Raw genomic sequence first — 14,088 nt, 5'->3', positions numbered from 1 at the left:
GGAGGAATAACCCCCTACATGACAGAATAAGTCAGTTTTCACAGATACCTTAAGAAATGATTCACTGCTGCCAGAGCTCTGCAGACCACAGACTGAAAACAGTAGCCTTGGGAAGCGTCCTTAGCTTGTGAACCAAAGGTGACCCTGCTGACTTCTTTAAATGCCATATAACTAAGATGGTGTTTCCTCTGCCTTATCAGCTTTTGAAAACCAGGAGTGTTTCAGTTCCTCTTGCGGGGAGCTCCGATGCTGTTGGAGGCACTTCCCATATGTCTGCACAGGCACCTACCGAAGCGCCCAACGCTGAGAAGCTGAGCAACACCAGAAGCTGGGATGTGCATCTTAACCAAAGAGTAACTGAGAAATAGTGAGGTGCATCAGGCAACTCTCCTAATCCCAAGTGACAAGCTTCTGTGAGGAAATTATTTAGCTGACCACCTCACACACAGCTATTCCAGAAAAGTAGCCACCAAGAAAACTAAGATTCAATGCCTTTAGCGGCAAATTATTTGCATCTGGAAAATAAAATATCTCTACAAGTAAACATTGGCAACTGTCATTATCTCTTTTAAGAGGCCAAGAGAGTTTTTTTCCAGGATGAGAGAGTCAGAGCCCTTGTGCTCTGCTACTGACAGAAGCATGTAGCAAACTAGCAGTGTTGGTCTTGGGTAAGGCACAACAATTTCAAAGTTCTTGGAGAAACCTTAATAACTAGGTTCACTACTTCTGCAACTCCATGAGCTCCACTGGAGCCGTAAGAGCAGCCACTAAGTCACAAAAACTTTTTGATTTTCATTGAGATAGATACATTCTAAAATGCAAAACTCTAATACTTCATTTATGTGAAGAGGATTAACTTAAATAGAAATTATTTATGTTGAACTGGAGGATTTTTTTCCTAGACAGCATCTCATATAAAACACATAGAAAGACAACCCTTTTTATTTTAAATCTTTAGTGTCATATTAACATAGGACTGGGTGACCAAGTGCAAGCACATCATGACCCCTCCACTGGCCTGCAGCTCAGCACCTCACTGCTGCTGGAATTAGAAATCTTCTAATTTCCAATCTACTTTTACTGAAAGCCGGTTGAAACCAATCAATGCTTGAGCCCACAGTGCCTTTTGGCATTAAAGAGAAATTCCTCCTCTCGGCTGTTTCAGCTCCTCTCTCTAACTAAAGCTGAAGCACATCTCAGTTGTCACACCAGCAGTATGAGCCTGCCATGGTCCTTTCTTCTCCTCCTTTAGGCCAGGCTCATTCTTCTGAACATCTCAGTCACTCTTCTACATGCTTATTTGAATGTCAATTACTTTTCTTTATGTAACAGGATCTGAATTATACACAGAGGTTTCACTAAGACTTCCTAGAAGAGCACTGCAATTCCACACCTCTGCACCCTTGAGCATGTTTTGTCACTTCTCCTCTCCTACCCTTGCTTTGTGGCAAGAAAGCCATGCAACTGACTGAGACTTGATTCTTCCACTGGAAATTATTAGTGGACACTGCAGAATCAAAATGTGCATCCTAGCAGGTCCTCTAAACTCCTATGCAAAATGTCTGGGTTGAATGTCTTCATGAGTAATACTCAGTGTCAGGACTCATGAAGTCACAGCCAGTGACCTACTTCTAATGCTCTCCAACTTGTGCTGTGACATTGCAACGCTGCTGAAGTCTCTGGAGAACTAAACCAGAGGGGAAAAAATGATGTGTGACATTTTGGGACCTGTCACCATTTAAAAACACACCATGCCTCCTCAAGGGCGTTAAGCAAATGATGGTGAAAAACCTTCCATATGCCAGAGCACCTTCCCACTGAGCAACTGCTGTGCTGTGCCCTGGGTACACTGTCACCCTCCTCATGCCACCCTTCCCCGCTGGAGACACTGGGCAGGCAGTGCCAAGGCAGCAGTGATGGCAGCCCTGGCCATCAGGCATGCACCTCCCTCTGTGGGCAGCAAAGCCACCAGCGTGCCCTACGGTAGGTGTGCCGTCACAGCTCTACGGCTGTGAGGAAATTACAGTGGGGGTGGAAGCCAGCCAGTGAGATTCTGTGATAAAATAAAGTAAACTTTCCAGTGAGGTATGTGTTTTCTACGTCCCTGGGCTTCCTGCTGTGGGAGCTACGCTGCATGACAAAACCTCTGCTTTCTGACAGAGTTCATGGTTTCTTGGGGGAAAACACGGTTAAATCCCAAACTCTTTATGAGGGGAGCTCTGAGGAAGGCAGAGTGAATGAGGAGCAGGAAAGGGGAAAGAAATGGAATAAAGATATGAGCTGCCAGAGAGGGGTGGACAGCAATGAAACTCCCAACAACATGACAGCTCAAATGATTTTTCAACAATAACCTGCCATGTAGCTGTCACATCACTCTTTTCAAATTTCCTGTCTGGAAGAGCAGAGGAATATAAGGGTCCTAATACTGCCCTGAACGAGGCTACGGTAATGAAATGTTTGGGTACAATTCCTTCAGCAGCAGTGACAGAGGCGAGCTGAAGCATCTTAAAGCTTTGCCTCCATCATAAGGCTGGCATGGTGTGAACATGTCCATCCTTCAGTGATCTGCAACCCACCCAAACACAAAAAGCACATCCTGAGCCGTGCTGGGGCAGCCACTGACACCTGTGCCACCCTCCCTTTGGCCACCCCAGCGGACCACAGAGGTTTTCCTCCCCGGGCGGGAGAAAGGGGCGCGTTGTCACGGTGGGGCACGGTGACATACTGTACCTCTTCCGGCAGGCTGACCACCAGGTCATTTTCCGTCTGCCCAACCAAGGCCTGCAAGAAGTACTCGCTGCAGGCAGCCAGCACAGCCCGGTGGGCGCGGAACTCCTTCCCCTCCACGATCAGCGTCACGTCACAGAGAATGTCCTGCTTCCGCTGGTCATTTAAGCAGAGGAGAATATTGGTACAGTGCACCGTTGACTCATACACATACATGGGGGAGTCAGTCTTCTCATCCACAGACATGCCGTTCACACCCTGCAGGGGACAAGGGAGAAGAAAGCACAAACAAGGTGGTGAGGAGCAGCACGGTCCCTGGGTGAATATGCTATGGTGAGATTCAGCCCGATATCTGGATACCTCAAGACCACAGCCAAGCAGCCCGTTAATCCCTAAATCCAAGGAAGTTCCTAAGGAAAGACAGATGCCATGATTGATACTGGTTTGATGCCACTGGATTTTACCCTGACACGCTTGGATTACCTACTTGCCCCACCAACTTCCCCCCTCAAAACCAAAATAGGGTTTAGACAGACTGAAAAGTGCTTTTCTTAAACCACCTACTATGCATCTCCAATTTCCAATTTAGTAATGACAGTAACATAGGGACATGGGAAATTTTAGAAGATTTTAGAAAAAAAAAGCTGGAGTGACTGTTGGGTTTTCTAATGGTGAATAAAAGGGCTTTGCACTTGCTTCTGGTATTTTCAGATCAAAGGGAAAACCCCCTCAAACCCCCAGGTCTATTCTCCAGCAGACAGGCAGCACTACACAGTCACACTGAAGACCTCAGCTCAAGTAAAAGGCAAGGTGGAACTGTACCTGACAAAGACAAGCCACTAACTACAGCAACTTACTTTCTCAATCAGAATTTCAAGCCTTAAGAGGGAGAGGAAGATATTTAGCAGCTCCAGAAGAAATCTGTTTCCGTGTATGGCTAAAGTAACATGCCTTCATCAGTGGCTTAATGCCATTTACAGGAGAGTAGATCTTCCCAAATTCTGGACCCGCAGATCCAAAAAATCCCTTCACCTGAATGGATGTGCAGCCCCAGGCAGCCTATGGGTGCTGAGGCTACTCCTGCCTGCAGGTCTCCCTCTCCTGACTGAAGAGCAGAGGTTGGAATGATGTCAGACACCCACTACACACCCATTGCTACTGTCTGAGTGAGGGAAATTCTCTGGCTGATGTTCAGCAGTTTCTGACACATGTAGAACTGGCAAAGCCTCTGACCATGGAGACTGGATTTGCAGTGGTGATGGTGGAGGGAAACAGCTCCCCTCAATACCCCACACTGCATGATCCTCTTTGCACTTGACACACTGAAGCAATTAATTTATCAAAAACATCTTCCCCAGCACTAGACTGAATCCTTTTTGCATTATTTTCCAATTTCAACTTCGAGTAGGAAGGTGTAAAAGCCTGTGACTAAACAGACTATGTATCCCAAACCAAACCTGCTTCTTTTCAGGCTTACATGGAGAAAAGGATTATTAAAGTATGTATTACTCTACCTGCTGCTGAAGGGAAAGTTGTCCAAATGCAAAAACTGGCAGCATTTAAAAGGAATTATTTTTCCTTATTGAGAACAACAACTGCCTTCTGAGAGGTAAAATTAAGAGGCATCAAGGGCTAAGGTAAGATGATGGTATTTTGGTACAGTACTGGGCACTGTAAATACCTGACTACCGTATCAAGTAAAAGCAAAATTCCTCCTCTGCTACTTTTTAATGTGGATTGTTGCAGCATTCTCCTTTGCTAGTGCAATATACAGGCACATCACTAGACACAACATGACTTCAAAATATTTCTCTTGCTGTGAGTTCAAAGTAGGTTACAATTTTCCTACAGTGCCATTTGAAAGACACTAATCATCTAGACAAGAATGGATTTTAGAGGACACACTTGTTACTTATATTGACTAAACTTCTCAATGGTGACTTCATCTTCCCGCCTTTATGTGAGTATTTTTAGGCCAGTGGCTATGATGACTCTGTACAGAATAGGTATTTTTGCCAACAGCACAAAACTGCAATATTACTGGAAGTCTTAATGGAATGCTTACAGAATCTCTTTTACTGGTATTTTCAATCTTTATGCTGACTCATGCTACACTTTTGAGCACTCAGCTGAAATGCTTACATGAACAGAAAAAAACCCACAACCAACTAATACAGATTAGCCCTAAAACAACTGAACATGTAGAGAGAAGATACATAGCTGCTAATTGATCTGCGTACAGGCAGGGGAGGGAGACACTTCGGGGGTGAGCTATACCAGCTGGATTTCTTAAGCAGAAATAATAATAAATTTCTGTATAAATTGAGACTAATGAGAAGAATTGACAGCAATCATGTTATTAGCACTCCACCAAGGTAAAAGAGAAAATGACACTTAGCTCATCTCACTCACAGCTTTCTGCATAACTAAACTCTGATGCTAACGATAGCACTGTAATGGTGTTCTAAGTGGTCACTCTTGCGTGCTATGAAATTAAAGAGTGAGAAAACCTGAGAGTTGCAAAGGGGAAAGCAGTAAGCTTTTTTCCCCCTTTATTTTCCAGGCATGTCTTATGCCTGTAATATCTCAGATGATGAAAAAAAGGACAAGAAACCCGACACCTGGCAGATAATGAAGAGAACATCAATTATATTTTCAGTGCCTTAGAAAAAACCCACCAAACCCCAGCTAGCCTGAAATTGCAATCCTCTCTTATAGTAATAGTGCAATTTGTGTGAATCAAACCCCGAATTACTTAGTTACTAATTAGTAATTTCTCACTTTTTAACTACAGCTCTCATCAAGTCTATTTTTTAAAAAAAATTGCTGCATGTGCTGTGAAGTGCTGAAAATATCATGGTGTATTTCCCCACTGGTAAGCAAGCCTGCCTCCTCTGCTAGGAAACCTGATGGGTGCAATCCTGAGATGCTGGGGCTGTAAACTGCTCTCCCAGGAAGGACCTCCACCCTGCTGCTTATATCATCATACTTTCCCAAGGCTACTGTTGTGACTCCAGGGGCTTCCTGAAGGTGGACCCAGGCCATTCACCTTCCCACAGCCACTGAGAATCCACACGGATGCCCGCTCTGGCAGCTGTGACCTCAGCCTTCCACAGACTTCCCCCTGGCCGTGCCCCTGACCGCTCTAGGAAGCACCCTGAGCCCTGCATTGCGCACAGGGAAACCGGGGCTGGGCTACAGCTCAGGACCACCTATTTATCAGCTTTTAATGTTTCAACACGAGTGATTTACAGTCTTTCCTTTTCCACGATCTGCCATCGACCACATGACCTCCAGACGTGAGGTGTTTCCTCTCCAAGAGGGCTTTATCCTGCAGGAAAGGTGCAGGATGGTGAAACCCTTCACTGGGAAGCATATTGTTCATTTTCACAGGGAAAGGGTTTAGAGGGCAAAGAGAAAAGGTCACTGTAGGACTTTGGCATGTAAGAGCACGAAAATTAGAAGAATTCAACTCCTTTTTTTCCTGTCTCCTTCGAATAAAAAGACCCAGGGATCTTGTATTATCTCTGAACTCTGAGGCAAGCTGGGCTGCAAGCCTTTTACACAGTGTTAATTCAAACTGCATCATTTTTTGCTCAATTCAGTATTATGCTGAGTTTGCAGAACCTTATTCATGGAAATCATTGCTACACACTTCGTATTTCTTCAAACCGAAAAGGGGATGTCTTAGCAAGCTTTTCTCTGGCTCAAAAGAACATGCTGTGCATTTGTTTGCATATATAGGTCACCATGCTGCCAGAAAAAGCCTCTATGAAACAAAAGTTTCCAGAAACTGGCATGAACTATTGTGGGCAAGGAAAGCACCATTGAAACCGAGCCAAAAAAGTTGCTGGTAAAGGCCAGCAACTGCAGTGAAGTGAAATGAAAGGTTGCTTACAAGTTCCTTCCATGGTGATGGGTGGAAGATCCCACCAAACCCTTCTGCAGGGGCAGCATGCAGGCAGCATACAAAACCTCAGGAGACCAAAGATGTTGCTCATGGAACATCCAAATCACTCTGGTTTGCAGCACATTGTCTGTACTGGCTGGCGCTCATCCAAAACTCTCCAGGAACTCATAAACACGTTGACTGAGCTGCTACCAAAAATACATTACCTATCACAAAAACCAGCTCCTGCTTCACAAGGCTGGAGCACAGGCAATGTGGTGTCTGTTTTTAAAGGGAAACATGGGGGGAGAGAAAATCTTATCAAGACACACCAGAAAGTCCTGCATCAGAACTGGGCTGATTACGTGAAAAGGTAAATCTCTATCATGACAGAGCTATGGAGGACTTAACCAGGCAAATTATCATCATGAAAAAGCAGCATGGCTTCTGCAACGGGAAGTCATGTCTCTGATGGGCTCTATTAGGATTCCTGAAGTGTGTCAAATAAGCAGTGAGCAACACTGGTACATGTAATTAGTGTTGACTTTCAGAAATTCTTTGACAAAACCTTTAGAAATGCTGTTAGAGAAACTCAGTTGCCATAAGCCATAAGTTGCATCAGACTGGAAATCACTTAGGATAAACTGTATTCAACAAAGAAGGAATGCAGGGACAATTTTCAGCATGTTAGCAGTGAAATTTTTTCAGAAACTGGCTTACATCTGGCTGTGGTCGTGTTCAATGTGCCCAAGCTCCTCTGCTCTCTGGAGCTACAGCAAGGTTGGGCACACGTAATTCCAGGATGGCAGACTGCCTGGATGTACATACAGGGTCCTCACAGCACCCTGACACTCCCCCTGCAAGGTCAATGACATGATTGAGCCAGACACTGGGAACAATTTGAAACAACAGAGGTTTAGACTGAACATAAGGAAAAACTGAGTTGCATGGAGAGGCTGTGATACCTGACCACTGAAATGAACCAAAATAGTACCCCATCCTCATAGCAGGATGGTTGTTTAGTTTTTCCTTGAGAGATTTCACAGTCACTGCAATAAGCCCTATGTACAACTGACCACTGTTGAACGTTACTGGGCAAAGAATTTACTCCATATGTAAAAGGATTAGTTACTCCTAATAAAAACATTTAGAGCTGCATTACCGAGAGTACAAGTTTACATGGGATGAATATTTAAATGCTGCAGCACGTACATTCCGCTGTCCAGTATTCCACACACAATATTCCACTGTCCAACAACAAATGTCCTTGTATCATCCATCCTTCCTGACCTAGTAACCACTGCAAAACCCCAAATCCACTCCTTCCTAGACCTCTGCATCCCGTGTCCCCAGCTGTGGGAGACAGCAATGGACATGCTGCCCGGTGCTGCCCTTTCTCAAACGGGAACTGAAGTTGTGTGGGACCAAGTTCTTGAAGGCAAGCAGTAGAGAACATCTGTCCAAAGATTACATGTGGTGGGTGTCACTGACACCAGGAACTCCCACTCCCAACAGCTCCAGCAGAGCAGCTGGTTTAGGACATGAGAAGCCATACAATGCTAAATCCAACTCATGACAGGTGTATAAACTGCAGCAGAAGCATCTCTGTAGTCTGTCCATGGCAAACCACCAGCAAGGATGGGGGAAAAGAGCGACCTAAAGGTATCATCTCATCCCCCTCCTTGTACCCTAAGCAATGTAAACAGGACATCACATCTGTAACAGTGCACAGAGGACTCCCAACAACTTCACTGCAAAGGTCTAAAAAGGTTTATCAGTTTCTCCTCATTATGCCTGTAATGCTACATTTTAATACAGAAGCCAACAGATAACACTGTGATTCCTCATTTAGGAATTGCAGTACCTGAACTGGTGTAAAATGAGCCACAGGTTTTTCTTGGAAGCATAAGCTGGAGATCACATTTTATGTCCTGCCACACAAGGTGACTCCCAACTTTCTCCTTATTGTGTTAAGAGAGGATCAATACTGAACTGAGAGTATTTTTAGTTCCAGTTCACATTCTCTCGATCAGCTCCATTAACAGCAGAAGAAAATCTTAGGAACAGTTTCAAGTGGCCAGCTTGAACACATCTAAGGCTCTTTGGTCAGCAGTAGCTGGAGTCTGCATTACAGATTTGCACATAAACGTCTCACAGTATTTCTGTTCAACGAGATTCAGGCAGAGAATGTGAAAAATGCTCTTTTGTTCTGACATTTTCTATTGTTTTTTTTCCCTCCTAACAATTTCGCAAAAGGTACTCAGAAAAAAATGGGGAGAATGATGATAAAATAATGAAAAAAAGTTGAGAGCAGCTTGTACTTCTGACAATTGGCAGCAGAGCACATCAGACTTGACAGTTTTTAGGGATAAACATGCACTGTTTTTAAGTGGCAAGTGGGAGGAAAATAATTTTCCAGGCTTCCTTCCCCATCTCCTAATATTTTTTCTATGAAAAGACTCGTTCTGTGTAATCAACACTTTGTTTTTAAAGAAAGTTATCAATAACTGACACTTCAGAGCTCCTAAAATGACCATGCTTATAATTGGTTATTACGATCTCTCAATTATAGCTATAACAACAAAGGATATGATTATATTGTCACTGCTTTCCTTTAAAAAGAAACTATTGAAAGGCCTAATGATTAATTCACCATTTTTGAGAGCTCATTGTAATGACAGCAGACTATATACAAAGGTCTCTTCAGTGAGCCCATTATTCAATTAATAAATGCTGAATACTGAGCAGTCATAGTCATATGAAACTCCCAATAATTGTGTGAATTTTTAACCAATTAATTATCAATTACAACATCATAAAACACCAGCACAAAAATAGAAACAAGGAAATTTAATTATAGATTATTCTTCTTAGTTGCCGCAAATACTACACAAGACTGATTTTGATTAATAATTCATACAGCAATAAAGTATCAGGAAAGATAATTATACTGTGCCACAATTCTCACACTGATTTCTGTAATTACAGATTACAACAGTGTTAGCAATTTAAAAAGGTTAGGGAGCAGTAGTAATTTGCTATGTCATCCTTAGCAATATTAATGTCTTCTTCTCTGAGCACCCCAGATAATTGAAAACAGACTTGCGGGCCGCCAGGCTACATGGACTTCCTCCTGCCAAAAATACTGTGGGTGCCAGGGCCATTAGCAAGATTGTCTTAAGAGATGAACTTTTCATATTGATCAAGTAGCTTCTGCTGTAAAGCAGAATGTACATGGACAACTGGAAAAGACACTGCAGAACATTCCCGGCCAGCAGCTGCAGACGTGTTGCTCCCGAGAGTGATGGCTGCTGCTCCTGACCATAGTGCCTTGAAGAAGGACCTTCACTACTGGACTGTTAGTGGGAAGGGGAACAGCTAAGAAATCCAGGGAGAATTTAAACATGGGCCTACTAGACAGGCAGGTTTGGCTGGGCACACAGCAGGAGCCTGCAAGAATTCCTGTTGCTAAGGAGGCCGCATGGCTCCAACACATTGAGCATCCACAGCCCAGGGAGCACCCTTGGAATTGCTGAACAGCTGCAAGTGGTTCAAGGAACACAAACTGAGTCCCCCATGAGTTACACCACAGGCAGTGAGCAGAAGCATCAGTGCCTGAGCTGGCTGCAGGGCTGGGCCATGAGCCCCATTTCTGTATGGCAAGCTTCACATGGATTACAAATGGAGATGAGAATACTGGATACTCCTTCCTTAGCTAAAGTGACTGGAACAGGGATGTATGCTGCAGACTGTGGAATGGCTAGTTTTGAACAGCTCATTTGTCATCACAGTGCAGAGGCTTTGATGTTGGAATTAAGTCCCACTGCAAAGTCACTCACTGCTTTTCTTATACTGGACTTAGACCCTACAGCACAACTGGATAGACATGCACAAAAAAAAAAAAAAAAAAAAAAACACCAAAAAAAAGCCCAAAACAACAACAACAACAACAACAACAACAAAAAAGCCAAAACAAACCCCAAAAGATGGACTCTGATCCTGCAGACCTTTAAACAGAATTGCTGAATATTACTTCAATCTGTAGCATTTTTATTCACAACGGTTTTGCTATTGGTAGAATGCACATACGAGCAAAAGGGTACCACAGCTTCATGTCTACACTGAATCTTTTTTTTTTAAAGCACTGTCAGGATGCCTGTAGTCTTCATGATGAATGCTTATTTAAACCCCAGGTGTCTACTCTAAAGAAATTGTGCTTCAGGTTGTTCAGAGATTGGTACCATACGGAGTCAGGGATTCCCAGTGGAGGTTGCTTTGACGAGTCCGAACAGATTTATGTTCCATATAGAGATAAAACCTATTTCTCGACTTCAGAGGGTTGTGTTACTATTGCTTCTTGAGAGAGTAACCCAGATGAACAAGGTAATGAGAGCTCACATTCTTTAGGGACTTTAGTTAACATGCAAATAATGTTTACACACAGTACATGCATTAACCTACACATTCTATACAGGCCTACTAGGCAAAGTATACACATACATGTTTTTATGACTCAGTAAAAATTTTATAATTATACTACTAATTTTTATACACTGAGTGAGTCAGGCTTAGTTTAACATGAATTTTCAATGCTCTGTAAATAAACTGATGATGCCCTCAGGAAAGAGGCATGGTAGATGTGTGGGGGAAGACAGATTCATGGGATGGTTTGGGTTGGAAGGGACCTTAAAAATCATCTAGTTCCAATTCCCCTGCTGTTGGCAGGGACATCTTCCACCATAGATCAGGCAGGAAAACAGGAGGAACAACACAAAAACCACTCGCTATCCTTCTTTCTCAGAAGCTTCTTAACTGACATATATGAACATGGAAAGTAAGAAACACAGAACTCTTTCCTGGTAAAATCTCCTCTCACAGCTCTGTAAAGAGCTTTCACATTGCTCTTTACAGTAGCTGGCCACGGTGAAGGGGACTGGAACTAAGTATGCTACTCAAAATAGCTTATTCAAAGCAGAATGGGGAATGCCCAGCATTGAAACACTGCCAGGAAACCACCAAGCACAACAAACAACACATTATGTTCTTCTGAAGTAGTCAGTGGTTTCAGGACCTTGGTGAAAGACATAACCTTTTGGATTACTCTTGGGTGAGCTGGATTGCCAGATTAAAGAATCTGAGAGGGAAAAATGAAACAGTAGTTTGTTTTTATTTTGCCTTCCAGCTTCGTAAGTTCTCTGAAAAAATTTAAGGTCTCCACACAAACAGGGGCTGGAAATTCTGGCAAAGCCCCACTGCTTTCTTGCTATAAATGAGTATTTGGGGGTTTTGCTTGAGGAGTGATACAGTGTTATGGCTTCCCCCTTTTTCCTAAACCTTTAAGTAACTTATGTGTACTGGTGTGGGCATATGTGTGCATGTATGTATAACTCACACTGCAGAAATGCCCCCTGAAATCATGCAATTGCAGAAGGACAAATGGTTTGTCAAATATCCTGGTCACTTGCCAGTACAACAATATCTCAGGATGGTAAAGAAGGTGCCTCTGTATTTGACATCTCTTTTGCTAATATGAGTATGAGAACAAAGGCACAGCTGGTATTGCCTAATGCCACCAAAGTTTGGAAACTACAAATTATGAACAACAGCACAGTGCAACTCCTTTCAGCAGCCTTTGAATGGCAAAGATTATGCTAACACGTTATTTGTATAAAAGTTATTAATTTCCTTTATGTTCTATTCTCAAGTTAAAAGCTCCAGTGGAATTCAGTGCTGAAGCTCTGTACTTTAAATTTTGGTTGCTACAAAATGAGCACTGTTTTCACTTTTTAAAAAAAGAAAAAAAATTAAATACCAAAAGACAATCACAAAAAAAACCCACAAAAAAGCAAACAGGAAAGTTCTCTCCCAAAATTATTTTTTTTTCTTCACTAAGCTGTAATAATTACTGCTTTTCCAGCCTATCTGCAGAACCAGTGGGAGCAGTTCTATCTGCTTGAGAGGCCATGGCCAAAACCACTGCGAACACCTTTGACTACACAAACTGCAGAGGCTGTGAAAGCAACCCAATCCCATTTTCTCTGTCATACTGCAAAGTTGTTATGGGAAAAATCTGCTCTCTTTGTTTTACCCCCTAAAATGCAAGCTTTTCATCTTTGTTGCAAGTTAGCAGGCGGTCAAAACATCCTTCATCCTTCCCTGGGACACAAACTGGCATGTCCTTTGGAACGTGTCTGTAGTGATTAATGTGCGAAGAGCAGGGACGCATGCAGTAGGTCACTGGGTTAAATTTGGGACAGACTTGCACAGGGTGTTAACTTTGCACCTTCTGCTCTCAGGAAAGAATACAGGTGCTGCCTTCTCCTAAGAGTGGGCCACTATCTGTCTGTGCAGCGTTTTCCACAACCAAAGGCATACCAACTATAGCGTTCTCCCTTGAAAACTGAATGAAAAATTGTTTCTTTACGGCTAGATTATAGATTTTTGACTAATCTATAACGATGTAACTAGACAAATAAATACATTGTAGTGACTACTGCATTAGGATCCACAGATTTACACATCTGAATCTTGGAAGTACTATCAATATACATAAAAAAACTACTTTCACATGTGTTTATAATGATCAAATTATCAGAAGATCACTGAAATGACTATTTAGAAACACAGAGCAAGTGCTAAGGCGATACCTGGATTACACCAAGGGATTGTGACTGTGGTTTTGATCCTGCAAAGATCTGAGAATTGCAATTTTGTTATCAGGTTTAAGCAGGAGTTGCAGGCTTTCCCACTATTCTCAGAGTCTGATGTCCACCTAGGTGCCTGCTTAAAGTCCCTTTATCCATGGACTGGCCCTGACTCTGGAACTGACTGCCTTTCCTGTTGTAGACAATAAATCATCCCATGGAGAAAGGTGCATGGAAAGCAATCAATTCTGCTGCCAACACTTTCCAGACTACAGCCAAGGTAAGGAGAGGATGTGAGACAAAAATGGACACTGGGATGCAGTGCAACTGCAGTCTGAAGGAGCCCAGAGAAAAAGAAAAGATTTGATGTATTTGGGTACTCGTTCTGAGAGTACGTAAAGCCAACACTGCATCTGGATCTGTAGTTTCTTACAGGACTGCAAAGACAACAGAAGGCAAACACAAGCTTTCCTTCTCCTGTAAGATCCAGAGGAGCTTATGAAATCTTCTTTGCCACGGTAAAGAACGACGGATTAAAGCTACAAAGACTGCTATAAGAAGAACTTGGATTTTATCTTTGTTTGAGAATACTTGCATTATTTGTTGAGCTTTTCATGAAGCTTTTTGAAGCTTGTTTTTTGCTTTACCCCCACAGAACTACAATGTACTCAAGCACACTTAAAGCTGCAAAAGCCACGACATCAAATCAAATCAAATAGGAGATTAACACCCCAAACCCAAAACTAAGCCACGCTTTATCCCAGGGAAACAGAGTGGCTTGATTATTTCTGTTTGAAACTCTGTCATGGGAGTTTTAATCTCTGGGCA

The 14,088-nt window shown here is 42.8% G+C and overlaps 1 protein-coding gene across 2 annotated transcripts in view; it reads right to left on the bottom strand.

Moving 5' to 3' along the window:
- BACH2 (BTB domain and CNC homolog 2) overlaps positions 1-14,088 on the bottom strand; it is a 180,358-nt gene that overhangs the window by 39,975 nt on the left and 126,295 nt on the right. For both annotated transcript variants that reach the window (XM_059842454.1, XM_059842455.1), the window contains exon 5: positions 2,731-2,985. In XM_059842454.1, coding sequence (XP_059698437.1) covers positions 2,731-2,973 — 243 coding nt within the window. In that variant the 5' untranslated portion in view covers positions 2,974-2,985. The remainder of the gene's footprint in view (positions 1-2,730; positions 2,986-14,088) is intronic.

The sequence above is a fragment of the Haemorhous mexicanus genome, chromosome 3, assembly GCF_027477595.1.
Source record: "Haemorhous mexicanus isolate bHaeMex1 chromosome 3, bHaeMex1.pri, whole genome shotgun sequence".
Classification (NCBI taxonomy): Eukaryota; Metazoa; Chordata; class Aves; order Passeriformes; family Fringillidae; genus Haemorhous; species Haemorhous mexicanus.
This window is presented reverse-complemented; position numbering and strand designations above follow the sequence as displayed.